The 14779-nt window shown below is 41.3% G+C and overlaps 1 protein-coding gene across 1 annotated transcript; it reads left to right on the forward strand.

The window, feature by feature from the left end:
- Positions 1-454: 454 nt before the first annotated feature.
- Positions 455-9075, forward strand: LOC132864443 (tripartite motif-containing protein 16-like). The gene is made up of 6 exons (XM_060897858.1): positions 455-1106; positions 5712-5807; positions 5906-6139; positions 6328-6454; positions 7895-7951; positions 8111-9075. The coding sequence occupies exons 1-6, from the start codon at positions 519-521 to the stop codon at positions 8638-8640; spliced, it is 1632 nt and encodes a 543-aa protein (XP_060753841.1). The 5' UTR covers positions 455-518; the 3' UTR covers positions 8641-9075.
- Positions 9076-14779: the final 5704 nt, after the last annotated feature.

The following is a 14779-nucleotide window of genomic DNA, read 5'->3' on the forward strand; positions in this document are numbered from 1 at the left end:
TGAACCCTTTAGAACTACCTGAATTTAGGTATGAATTTATCTTAAAATATGGTTTGATCTGATATGATAATGAAGAAACACAATCTGTTATAACTCATAACACATAAACTATGGCATACTTGGTCTTTTGGATTGTTTTTGTTTTTTAATTTGGGTAAGGTACATCTTAAAAAATTGATGATATGAATGTATCCCACTTTTGTTGCTTGATTTTAATATCCTGACAATGATGTCAGTGATGCTGTATTCACAAACATTTTACGGATGATGCAAAAACACATTCAAATACACAAGCTGTGTCATGCAACAAAGATACTTGGAACAAATTAGAATTCAATTAACCTGACACTTTAAACCACTTTTGTCCTGTAGCCACACCTTTTCTTGAAACCTTGCACTCCCTTTCACTTTAAAGTCACACCTGCTGTTTTTGTCACAGAACCAGGAAGTTCATTTCCGAGAAAACAAAACTTAAACACACACACCCTCTCTCTCTCACACACACACCCCACAGGAAAATGGCAGAGGCTGGTATTTCAGATCAGGATCAGGTCAGCTGTCCAGTGTGTCTGGATCTCCTGAAGGATCCTGTAGCTATTCCCTGTGGACACAGTTTCTGTAAGGTGTGTATTAATGGCTGCTGGGATCAGGAGGATGTGAAGGGCGTCTACAGCTGCCCCCAGTGCAGAGAGACTTTCACTCCAAGACCTGTTCTATGCAGGAGCAGCATGCTGGCTGAAGTGGTGGAGAAACTGAAGAAGACTGAACTCCAGGCTGCTTCTCCTGCTCACTGTTACGCTGGACCTGGAGATGTGGAGTGTGATTCCTGCACTGGGAGAAAACGCAAAGCCATTAATTCCTGTCTGGTGTGTCTGGCCTCCTACTGTGAAGATCATCTTAAACCTCACTATCAGTCTCCTGCCTTTAAGAGGCACAAGTTAGTTGAAGCCTGTGCAGGGCTCCAAGAGAAGATCTGCTCTGAACATGACAAACTGATCGAGATCTTCTGTCGTACTGACCAAAGCTTCATCTGTTATTTGTGTACGATGGATGAGCACAAAGACCACGATACGGTTTCAACTAAAGCAGAAAGAAATGAAAAACAGGTGAGAACCAAAAGTCTAATATTTTCTAGAGAAGCTCATACAAAGTATTAATTTAATGTCATTTCTGTAGCTACAGTGTCTTGCAAAAGTATTCATCTCCCTTGGTGTTTGTCCTGTTTTGTCACATTACAAGCTGGAATCACCGTAAAATAGATTTTTGGGGAGTTGGCACCATTTGATTTACACAACATGCCTACCACTTTAAAGGTGCAAATCGGTCACAAAAAAAAAACCATGCAATTTGCACCTTTCAAGTTGTAGGCATGTTATGTAAATCAAATGGTGCTAATCCACCAAAAATCATTTTTAATTCCAGCTTGTAATGCGACAAAACAGGACAAACACCGGGGTGGGATACTTTTGCAGGACACTGTAAGTTGCTTTAGTCAGGTATAGGGCACAAAATGCTTTAATTTTATGGAGAACAATTGTAAGAGCATTTTAATTGGTGGAAAGTTTGTGAAGTGATTTTTTTCCACAAAAGTAATAGTATTGCTGGTAAATAAATGTTAAATATATGGGTCCTCTTCATAGCCAACTGAACTGTACACAGCTGACACTCGTACAGTATTGTTTTACAGATTATTGTCCACAGGTGCACACATGACAGTGTAATTCTTTTTGATTTTAAATCATTTCATTTTTAATTTCATGATATACATTTTTGCATTTATTTTAGAAAGTGGTTCTTGTCACCGATATTGACGTAGGAACGTACAGTATGACTATTGCTGGGTAACACTGCTTGGAAATGAAAAACATGTTTAAGGTCTCATTAATGGTACACAGATAAAAAGTAAGAACTTCATCTGTTCAGAAAGTGAGAGGGTAATAGTGTTCCCATACTTTTGCATCACACACAGCTGTATGTTCATTCATGAACTTATCCAGTCCTTCTCCAAGACTCCACTCTCTATTCACTTTAGCATTTTCTAAATTTCTGGATAAATATGACCTAAAACATCATCGGATTTTCACACAGGTCCTAAATGTAGATAAAGAGAACCCAGTTAAACAAATGAGACAAAAAAATATTATACTTGGCCATTTATGTGTTAAGGAAAATGATCCAATATTACATATCTGTGAGTAGCAAAACTATGTGAACGTCTGGGATTAGCAGTTAATTTGAAGGTGAAATTAGAGTCGGGTGTTTTCAATCAACGGAATGACCATCAGGTGTAAGTGGGCACTCTGTTTTACTTAAAGAACAAGGATCTATGAACATCTGATCTTCAAAATATATTTGTGAAAGTGTATCATGGCATGAACAAAGGAGATTTCTGAAGACCTCAGAAAGAGAGTTGTTGAAGCTTATCTGGCTGGAAAAAGTTACAAAACCATCTTTAAAGAGTTTGGACTCCATCAATCCACAGTCAGACAGATGGAGGAAATTCAAGATCACTGTAACCCTCCCCAGGAATAGCCCAACAAAGATTACTCCAAGAGCAAGGCATGTAATAGTCCATGAGGTCACAAAGGAACCCAGGGTAACTTCTATGCAACTAATGGCCCTTTTCCACTACCCTTTTTCAGCTCACTTCAGCTCGCTTCAGCTCACTTTAGCCCGACACGGCTCGCGTTTCGACTACCAAAAAACAGCACGACTCGGCTCGCTTCAGCCCTGCTTAGCCCCTAAAACTCGTACCGTTTTGGAGTGGGGCTGAAGCGAGCCAAAGCGAGCCGAGTGAGTCTGGGGGCGTGAGCAGACACTCCCCTGTGCACTGATTGGTGAGGAGGAGTGTCCTCACATGCCCACACACGCCCCGCGAGCACGCTGGGATCTGTAAACACCGCAAACCCGGAAGGAGAAGAATTGCAAATTACGAGAATTTCTGAGGCCTTATGCGCCTCGCCTCATCTATACGCTCTTGCCAGTATCTGTTCGCGTTGTCGGTGACGACAAGCCACAGAACCAAGACCAGCAACACTAACGACTCCATGTCCTCCATGTTTATTGTTTACTATTCGGGTCGTGAGACTACCGCTTAAAAGATCACTGATGTCACTGTTTGCGCTGCTTAACGACATCATGTAACGTCCACCAACTTTCGCTAACTCCACCCAATGTGTCCACCCACTTCCAGCCAGCACAGTTCAGCGCGGTTGTAGTCGAAATGCAACTCCAACAGCCCCGCTCAGCTCGACTCAGCACGGCACGGCTCAGCCCAACTCAGCCGCGTTTGTAGTGGAAAAGCGGCATATATGACTAATGTTAATGTTCGTGAATCCACTATCAGGAGAACACTGAACAACAATGATGTTTATGGCAGGGTTGTAAGGAGAAAGTTACTGCTCTCCAAAAAGAACATTGCTACCCAACTACAGTTTAGTAAAGATTATTTGGACAAGTCGGAAGGCTACTGGGAAAAAAAATGTGGACAGATGAGACCAAAATAGAACATTTTGGTTTAAGTGATGCATTATGTTTGGAGAAAGGAAAACAGTGCATTCCAGCATAAGAATCTTATCCCATCTATGAAACATGGTGGTGGTAGTATCATGGTTTGGGCCTGTTTTGTTGCATCTGAGCCAGGATGGCTTGCCATCATTGATCAAATGATGAATTCTGAATTATTCCAGCAAATTATAAAGGAAAATAGCATGAAAATAGGCATATATGTCTGTGAACTGAATCTCAAGAGAAAGTGTGTTATGCATTAAAACAACAACCTTAATCACACAAGTCATTCTACCAAAGAAGAATGGTTAAAGAAGAATAAAATTAATGTTTTGAAATGACCAAGTCAAAGTCCTGACCTTAATCCAAACGAAATATTGCGTGAGCAGTCCATGTGAGGAAACCCAACAAAATCCCAGAGTTGAAGCTGTTCTGTACAGAAGAATGGGATAAAATTCCTCCAAGCTGATGTGCAGGACTGATCAACAGTTACCACAAACATTCAGTTGTGGTTATTGCTGCACAAGGGGGTCACACCGGATTAAAAAAAAAACTTTTGAAAAAACAAACCTTTGAACGCAAAGGTTCACATACTTATGGTGATTTGAACACAAAGGTTCACATACTTATAGTCAGTGACATAATATTGGATCATTTTCATTGATAGATAAATGACAGAGTATATAATTTTTTATTCATTTGTTTAATTGGGTTTTTTATCTACTTTTAGGATTCTGTGAGACTCTGATCATGTCTTCGGTCATATTTATAGATACATATTTGAAGAAAAAAATCTAAAGGGTTCACAAACTTTCAAGCACCACTGTATGTCTCATAAAAAATAGACTGATGGCTATCAGCATGTTGATGTAAATGGTGATTTTTCTAGACATACTGAGGTAAAGTTTGGTGTTCCACAAGGTTCTGTCTTGGATCCACTGCTTTTTTCTTTATAGATGTTACCTCTGGGTAATATTATTCGTAAACATTGTATTAGTTTCCACTGTTATGCGGATGACACACAGTTGTATGTCATTATCTCATCTCATTATCTCTAGCCGCTTTATCCTGTTCTACAGGGTCGCAGGCAAGCTGGAGCCTATCCCAGCTGACTATGGGCGAAAGGCGGGGTACGCCCTGGACAAGTCGCCAGGTCATCACAGGGCTTGTATGTCATTATGTTGTACATAATATTGTGAAAAGATTCAGGGAATTCAGAGACATCTCAGTGCATAAAAGGCGAGGTCATAAACCACTGTTGAATGGGTGTGATCTTGAATGGGTCCCACCCATTCAACCACATGGGTGCACACTTGAACCACTGTTGAATGGGTGCTGCCAGTCTAGATCTGTCTCCGATTGAGAATGTATAGCACATCATGAAGAAGAGACTCAGACAACGGCGACCACGGACTGTTGAGCAGCTAAAGTCTTGTATCAAGCAAGAATGGCCAAAAATTCCAATTGCCAAACTGCAACAATTAGTATCCTCAGTTGCCATATGATTAAAAAGTGTTATTAAAAGGAAACGTGATATAACCCAATGGTAATAATGCCTCTGTCTCAACTTTTTTTTGAGTGTGTTGCAGGTATCAAATTCTAACTTTGTTTATATTTACAAATTACAATTCAGTTGGTCAGTTAAACTATTGAAAATATTTTCTTTGTACCTTTGTCAGTTCAGTGATGGCCTAAAGGTCAGGGAAGGGTAAAGAAGCAGGCTTGGGGCCCAAAGGGTTACTGGTTCATTTCCCTAGACCAGTAGGAAAATCCATCGCTGAAGTGCCATTGAGCTAGGCACCTAACCCCAAAATGCTGGGTATGTGTGTGTGCTTGTTATATGTCACTTCTTCCTGAAAATAAGCTGAAATGTAACTCATCTGACCACAGCACACATTTCCACTGTCTTTCAGTCCATCTGAGATGAGTTCAAGCCCAGAAAAATCAGTGTTGTTTCTGTATAGAATTGATGAATGGCTTCCTCCTTGTGTAATACATAGGAGCATCTGCTAAATGCCTGTAATGTAATAAATAAAGGTTCACACAAATTAACAAGTCACAGATTTGTGTTTTAATTGCATTTTGAAAAATATCCCAACTTTTCTGGAAATGAGGTTTGTAAATTTAACTTTTTAACTGTATTTAATATTAACACATTGACCTCCTGGTGCAGAAATAATTAAATTTATTGTATTTGTTCTCAGAATGAGCTAAAGGAGGAGCAGATGAAATCCCAGCAGAGGATCCAGGAGAAGCAGAAGAAGGTGCAGGAGCTGAAACAGACTGTGGACACTATTAAGGTGAGGAGTGAAAAAAAAGTCTCAGGTATACAAATGTAGACAATATACAGTAAGCAAGAAAAAGTCATAAATCATCCTTTGCATGTGTGTCCTAACAGATGCATTATCAGGCAGCAGTAGATGACAGTGAGAGGATCTTTACTGAGATGATCAGCTCCATGGAGAAAAAGCGCTCGGAGATGACGGAGCTGATCAGAGCTCAGGAGAAAGCTGAACTGAGTCGAGTCGAACGACTCCTGAAGCAACTGGAGCAGGAGATTGCTGATCTTCAGAGGAGAGTCACTGAGCTGGAGCAGCTTTCACTCACACACGATCACATCCACTTCCTCCAGGTAACACTCACTGTCTGATCTACAGAGGGCGCTGTTCCTCACAAAGTTTCCTCCTAAAAGCTCATTACAGCAACAATAAATGTTCCTGTCTGAGATCCCAAGTGTGTCTTTGGTCTGATTCAGTCTGACATTCATTCGTTCTTCTCCTACACTTTTCTCCTTCTCTATTCTGTGTTTCCTCTCTGTAGAGTTTCCCGTCTCTCTGTGTTTCTCCTGGATGTGACGACTCACCCAGCTTCACTGTCAATCAACATCTCTCATTTGATGGAGTGAGGAACTCTCTCTCAGATCTGAAAAAACGAGTTGAGGAAATCTGTGAGTCAACAAAATCCGTTTATATAGTAAAAGTGTCCTGGACGAAAATATTAATTGGCTCTAAAGTTGGTAAAGGCAACTATAAAATTCATATAACAGGAATAAGGACTATCCAGACTGCACAGAAGTTTGATGTATGATTATGTAAAATTACCTTTACAACACCATAAGGCAATAGCCAAAACCATTAGCCTTGTAAATTACATGAAGATAAGCTCAATCGCAAATCCACAAATTAATCTTACTAAACTTCTTCTGTAACAAATAAGATAAACAGCAGTAAACTGTAATAAAATGTGAACTTACCTCACCAGCAGTTATAATCTGTGACTCCTGAGATACCAGTGATCTTAGCTCCTTCTGCTTTCTGGACCTGATCGATCCATCCTGATGCTTGAAATCTCACTCACCTGAAATTCACTCACTGCTGCTGAGTATGACCCTGCGTGGATAGCCTACAGATCACTATAGGTGTCCCCCAGATGAGGATGGGTTCCCTTTTGAGACTGGTTCCTCTTATGGTTTCTTTCTCATGTTGTCTCAGGGAGTTTTTCCTTGCCATCACAGCTGCCGGCTTATTAGGGATACATTTCAATTACAATTTGATATCCGGATTTCTGTAAAGCTGTTTTGTGATGACATCCACTATTAACAGTGCTTGTCAAGTTGTTTGTGTGGTTGTGAAGATTCCCCAACTTGAAAAGAGATTTGAAACATCTACTTGGAGAATAAAACTGGATTTCACTCAATGACCAGAAGAATCGTTTCCTTTTCCTTTTTATTTTAATTTCAGCAAACCAGCTCCATTAAGCATTTCATTGATGGCAGAGCAGTTAGCAGATTGCCATAGCTAACGGTCAAATAGGTAAAAAAAAAAAAAAAAAACTCGGTTGCCTCTTCAGTCTTTGTAGATGTTCCAAGTTCTACACAAAAGTCCACGGATCACCGCACTAATAAAAACTTTAACAGCTTCCCACAACAGCATCCAAACAGCATCTATTCTAGCATGGTTCTTAATTGCACGCCTGTAACTTCCAACACTGTGTCGCGTGTATGACGTCATGTGCCAGTGTAAGTACACCAGACAGTAATTAAGCTGATTGCTTCTTCTGTTTTGTTCTCAGGATGCTGATGTGTGGCTAGTGAGTTATCACCCCTTTCTTAAACTGTAGTTTGACTTAACAGTGCTATACAAATACTGTAGAATTGAAACGAATTGATTAATCCTGCTTTAACTTTACAAAATCATTCAGAAAAAAAAACATTTAAAAGCTTCAATGATTCCTCTAAATGCTGTTCACTGAGATTTTTTTTTTTTTTTGGACCAAATCGTAGTTGACAGTTGATGCCATGAAACCAACACGTGGTCATGCTAGTGAGATGTCCATGCTTTAAACTTTCACATCATTTTCAGGCTCAATTTTGTCTCTGTCTCCACAGCTGCATTTCAGATGATTTTACCCTCAAAACCAAAGAGGAGAGAAGATTTTCTGCAGTGTAGGTGTAAAACACACGCACACACTTTTCCTGATGACTAATGTTGGGTAATATTTAAAATATTTTATACAGAATAGAAACAGAGACAGGTGTCTCTCTCACATACACATTATAAATCCTGTGATTAACATCTAACCTGTGTACATTTTATTGTTTTAGATTTCTGTTATCTGACTCTGGATCCAAACACAGCACACCGAGAACTCCTTCTGACTGAGAAGAACAGAGCAATGACATGGAGTGAAAGAGATCAGAGATACTCTGATCATCCAGAGAGATTTGACTCTTACACTCAGGTGTTGTGTACGGAGAGTGTGTGTGGACGCTGTTACTGGGAGGTGGAGTGGAGCGGTGATGGTGTGAACATATCAGTCTCTTATAAAGAGATCAGCAGGAAAGGACGGGGTTACAAGTGTGTGTTTGGATACAACAGTCAGTCCTGGAGTCTTTGGTGTTCTTCTTCCTCTGTCTCTTTCTGGCACAACAGAATAAAAACTGTGCTCCGAGGTCCATCATCCTCCAGAATAGGAGTGTATGTGGATCACAGTGCAGGAACTCTGTCCTTCTACAGCGTCTCTGACACGATGAGGCTCCTCCACAGCGTCCACACCACATTCACTCAGCCTCTATACGCTGGGTTCTGGCTACCTTTTTATAACTCGACTGTCAGGTTATGTGATCCAAGATGACATGTTGGTAAAAGTTTGGTAAAATTAATTCTGGGATGTCAGATTTATATAATTTGATATATAATTTCTCCCTGAGTGCCATTTTTGAGTGCACAACCTGTAATATATTATTATTATTATTATTATTATTATTATTATTATTATTATTATGTTCATTTATCCTATACATTAAGTTACACAAATAATCTCTGAATGCAGACTTTAAGATGCTTCTTTTTCGCTGTATGCACTAGATTAGCTGACTTAATATATTTGTTACTACAGAATCTCAGAATTTATATTTTGGCTTTGACAAAGACTGTTTCTTCAGAAGTGTAACTCTACAGTACCTCAGATCACCAAATTTGAAATAATGTCAAGATTACTGGTCATCTCAGATTTGCTGTATACTTCCTGGAAATTAGATCAATATTCCCAGTAAATTTTTCAATAATATTGGCTGGCATTGAGAAGTATATCAGATATATACTGTGTGCACAATTATTAGGCAAGTTGTATTCCTGAAGATTAATTTTATTGTTGAACAAATACAGAGCTCTCAGTCAATCCAAATTGTTAATAAACCTAAAACCCAAATGTTTAACAAAGGAAAAGGGAGTTTAGGCTTTCTCAGGGGAATATATAAGTGTGCACAATTATTAGACAACATTTAGTGTGCAGAATTATTATGCAACTAAATGAAAAGCTAAAATTTTCCCATTTCACTTGTTTATTTAAATTTTTAGAGTAACACACAAACAACTCAGAATTAACAAATAAACACTTTTGGCACTTCAGAATATTTCAGTGACCAATATAGCCAGCCTTATTTTCAATAACTGCCCTGAGCCTTCCATCCATGGCATCTGTTAGTTTTTTGATTTGTTGACAATCAACTTGTGTAGTAGCAACCCGGCTTCCCAAATGCTGCTCAGATAGCCCTTTTCCGCCAAATCAGTTCCAGGGCTGGTTCAGGGCCAGTGCTGGTGCTGGTTCACAACTCGTTCAACTTGCGAGCCAGCTGAGAACCAGTTTGCTTTTCCATAGCTCGTGGTGCTAAGGGAAGCCACGTCATTACGTCGCTGTATACGCAGGGCCGGATTATGGACCGGGCCAGTGGGGCCGGCGCCCAGGGGCCCAAGGGGTCCAGGGGCCTGGGGGGGCCCATAGCGATGCCGATGCCAATTGTGACATCAGAGGGCCTCTATTCTCTAGGATCTTATGACTACTTACACTGTTATAGGGCATATCTGAAGAAAACAGAGGGAAGGGGTGGGTTGGTGGGCGGCGGGGGACGGCAATCAGACGGCCCCTGGCCCTGCTGTAGTGCCTCTTGTGAAAACTCTTGAGGCCGTAACGTCTGCCAACTAGGGGTTCAAGGAAGTAGGGGGAATGCTTTCAGAGGATCCTATGATTATGAAAGCCCCTGCTAAGGGTCATGACTTCTGGCTATCTGGGGGCCCTAGAGAGAGCCCTAACGGGAAAGCGTACTGTTAAGAGTAGCACCAAATTCTGGGCCCTATGGACCTAGCTCAAATGGACCCCCCCCACAAAAAAAAACTGACTCCCTATGGGGCCCCCCAATACGTAGGGCCCTGGTGACTGAGTCCCACTTTCCCCCCTACTTCGACGCCCCTGAAGAGAGCCCTCTGATTACAAACGTCCTTACAAAGGGCCTCTGATTTACCAAGGGTTTTGGTGTTGGGGTTCGTTTTTGTTCCTTACTTCATGTCATGTCATAGGCACATAACAACATGCCTTGTGTGCCTCACGCCGGGGACACATGCACACAAATTTGGCAAAGCGAAGCGAAATTCACCATTCATTCCTATGAGGGAAGCGAAGTGGGGCGAAGGCAAGCGAACAGGGCGAAGCGAAGTGAAAATATTTGGCCAAGTTTAATATTATGCAAATGAGGAGCGAATTTCGCCTGTGGCGGCCAATCAAATCAACAACATAAATGTTTTAATCGATTTGATTCGCCTCTATGACCTCAAAGCCGTTGTAAGGACTAGTGTATTTTCAGTGAGAAATTTCGGAAGTCTAAGTGAAAATCTAATATCGATTTTCCAATGGACTGACCAGAAGGGCCGGAGACTTGGGCTCTCTCTATATATAGGCTTCCTGCTTCAGTACTCTTCACAACATTCTGACCGTTCAGCTTGACAACTTGCTCTGTGTTCAGCCTGTTCAACCAGACTTGTTCAGCAGTTTAGCATCCAACAGCCTTTTTAAAGGTTTATATCCATTTATATATTATATTACACATCACTGCACATTCAAAGGTTCAAAGCCTTTGTAAAAGGCTAGTGCATTTCCAACAGCCTTTGTGAAGACTCATTGTCTTTATTATATATTATATTATATTACTAGAAACAACACTGCACCTTCAAAGGTTCAAAGCCTTTTTAAAGGCTCATTGCCTTTAATTATTGTATTGTGTGTGTGTGTGTGTGTGTGTGTATATTATTGTTATTATAATCAGTTGTGAGAAATTTAGGAAGTCCCAGTGAAAATCCAATAGATATAACACTCCCACATTACACTTGGCATCAGTAATATGGATTGCAAACAAAAAAGTGGGGCTTCAAAACGAAAAGCCAAAAAAAGTAGGGAGGCAAAGCAGGCCGATTTTTTTTTTTTTTTTAAATGTGCCTCTGATTTCTAACTTTTTCGACAAACCTCAAGATTCAAGTATTGATAATGTCATCAGTGGCCCGAGTTGTAGCAATGAAGAGATCACTACTGGCTTGATCATACAGGAGCCCTCACAGACCCAATCAAGCGTAGACCCGACCTGTCAGGCTCAGGCCTCAGGCCCACAATCAGACCAGGCATCGCCTGAGAAAGTGTTTCCAAGTGAGGAGGAGTGCACGGAGCCCAGTTTCACACCAGAAGCTTGGGACTCCAACTCCAGTTGTGAAACACTCAATGACCCTGCTTCACGGCCAAATACCACAACCGACCAAGACTGCACTCTTGTTAGTACAGGAGACTCACTGTCAGACCAGGCATCGCCTGAGAAAGTCTTGTCAAGTCAGAAGGGGTACACCGAGAACAGTATCACACCAGAAGCTGGGGGCTCAAACTCCTAGTGTGAAACAGATAATGACCCTGCTTTATGGCCAAGTTCCATTACTGAACAAGCCAAGTCGATTCTGGTTAGTAGAGGAGCAGCTGCTTTTCAAAATCGAAGTGAAAAGTACCCTGCCTCAAGTAGGGATAGGACAATGAGGGGCATGACTAGGAGTTTCACAAATTCCTTACTCAAATGTTCTCTACCTAATGGCCAATCTGTGACTAGGCAGTGGCTACTTTACACCCTTCAACTGGTTGCATCTTTTGTTTTGCTTGCAAGCTATTTTCAAGTAAGCACAATGTGTTTGTCCACGGGTTTTCTGATTGGAAACATTCTGAGCGTATCGGTGAGCATGAGAGGAGTGAGGAGTATAGGGCTTGCATGCTAGCATTACACAATCGCTCCAAAAACACAGGAAGAGTTGATTCTGATCTTGTCAAACAAATGGATGCAGAGAAGCAATACTGGCGGGAAGTTTTGAAAAGAGTTGTTGCTGTAATCCAGTTTTTGGGGAAGAGGGGCCTTGCTTTCAGGGGAGACGATGAGCAGCTAGGATCACCTCACAATGGTAATTTCTTGGGCATTGTCGAACCATTGGCCAAATTTGACCCTTTTCTAGCCGACCATCCCCAAAGGTTTGGAGGCAAGGGCAAAGGCTCTGTGTCCTACCTCTCAACAATCTGTGAGGAATTTATCCACTTAATGGGAGAAAGAACAAAGGAAGCAATTATCAGCGAGATTAAAGAGTCCAAATACTTTTCTGTTATAGTTGACTCCACTCCAGACCTTGCTCATGTGGACCAACTCACTTTTATTTTCAGGTTTGTAAATAATGGTGGAGAAGGAGTTGAGCGTTTTCTGGCTTTTGAGCCTATTGGAAATCATAGTGGGAGCAGTTTGGCTGAGTGTGTTGTTGCTATGGTGGAGAACCTGGGCCTAGACTTAACTAACTGTAGAGGCCAGTCTTATGACGATGCAAGTAATATGTCAGGAAAGTACAATGGAGTCCAAGCTCATCTGAAACAAATAAACCCATTAATTTGTTATGTCCCCTGTGCAGCACATTCGTTGAATTTAGTTGGTGTCAATGCTGTTGACAGTTGCCCAGAAGCTGGTCATTTTTTTGACTTTGTGCAATCACTATACACATTTTGTACCTCGTCAACACACAGGTGGGGAAAGGTGTTTCGTGATACAGATGTGAAACTCACATTGAAATCGTTGTCAGGTACTCGCTGGAGTTCAAGAGCTGAATCCACAAAGGCTCTTTTGGAAATATTATCCACAATTGAGAGAGGCACTGAACAATATTTCCAAAGATTCACAGGAGAAACGTGAAACTAGAAGCGAGGCCTCTGCACTCTGTGGCAAGCTGGACACCCTAGAGATAGCCTTCATGGCACACTTTTGGGATACAATACTGCAGCAGTTCCAAGCCACAAGTCTGCAGTTGCAGAAACATAACATTGACATACACACGGCTACACGGCTTCTCCTTTCAATTCATGACTTTGTGGCAGAACAGAGAGACAATTTCGCCTTTTTGAAGGGTCAGCTTTAAATGTTACCCATTCAGTCTCCCAAGACTACAGGCATGACCTCTAGTGCACAAAGAAGCGCAAACGTATGGCTGATGAAAGTGAAGAGCCAGGTGTTGAATTTAGTGGAAAAGAAAAGTTTCGGATTGAAACATTCAGTGTTCTAATTGACAAACTTGTGTCCTGTCTTAACCATCAGTTAACTGCATACACACACTTGACCAATCTTTTTCATGTTCTTTTCATGCCTGACAATATGTCCAACAGTGAGCTCACTTCAAGGGCCAAATCACTTGTTGCAGCATATCCCACAGATTTGGACATGAGCCTGGCAGATGAACTTGTACAATACAAATCATTCATGTCAGAAAATCAAAAATGCCCAAGTACAATGCTGAAGACCATGGTGGATTTGGATCTACAGTCCACTTTTCCAAATGTCTACATAGCACTCAGACTTTTTTTGACCCTGCCTATTACAAATTGTGAAGGGGAACGTTCATTCTCCAGACTGGCTCGTATTAAGAATGAACTCAGGATGACAATGTGCCAAAACCGCTTGAATTCACTTTCTCTTCTGGCAATTGAATCAGAGTTGGTCCAACAGCTTAACTTTGATGAATTAGTGGATGACTTTGCAAGAAGGAAGAGTAGGAAAAAACATATATAGCCTAGAATGAATTATTCCTTAGGTACGGCTTAATTATTGACATGTCCTAATCAGTTTCCTTGTTAACTTCTTGACACAATACATATATCTTTAATCACTAACATTGTATGCCTTAATGTTCTAAACATACAGTATGTTCACATGTCACTTTATTTACTTCATTCACATGTTGCCCTCTGCTAGTTTGTGACCTCAGTAGCCTTTGTGTGTGTGTGGGGGGGGGCCTTTGCGAACTCCTGGCCCCGGGGCCCAGACCCCCCATAATCTGCCCCTGTGTATACATCAGTAATGTCGCTACGTTTGCATAAACCTTGGCGCAAATATCGAAGCAAAAACAACGCGGAAGAAGCAGCAGCAGCAGCAACAACAATAATAATAATAATAATGGATGACTTCACGTTTGTACAGCTGCTGCTTCTCGTCGCTTAAAAATGGCGATCTTTCGCGGTCTTGTTATTGTTGTTGGTCTTAACAGCTCCGCCCCCCCGCTGACGTAAACGGTTCTTTCCTCTGGCCCAGCAGAGAGTTGGTGCTAGCCTGGAACCGGTTTTTCTGGCCCAGAGCCAGTTCTTTGTCAGTGGAAACAGAAAACCCGGTTCCAAACTGTGGTGTATTAATGACGAGACAGTTGCACACGTTTAACACCTTTACTGATAACTTGCATAACTGATACAACATACCATGCTGGTAATGGCTCGCACTCTCTGGCTCATCTGTCTAAGCATGTGCATATCACATGAACACACATGAAACTATGGTAAGCCCATAAGCTCAGTATAGTATACCACACAAACTAAGCACTGGCCCCGAACCAGCCCTGGAACTGCTTTGGTGGAAAAGGGACATTCTTCTTCTCCGTGTTGTTGTTGCTTC

This window comes from Neoarius graeffei, chromosome 17 (genome assembly GCF_027579695.1).
Source record: "Neoarius graeffei isolate fNeoGra1 chromosome 17, fNeoGra1.pri, whole genome shotgun sequence".
In the NCBI taxonomy this organism is placed as follows: domain Eukaryota; kingdom Metazoa; phylum Chordata; class Actinopteri; order Siluriformes; family Ariidae; genus Neoarius; species Neoarius graeffei.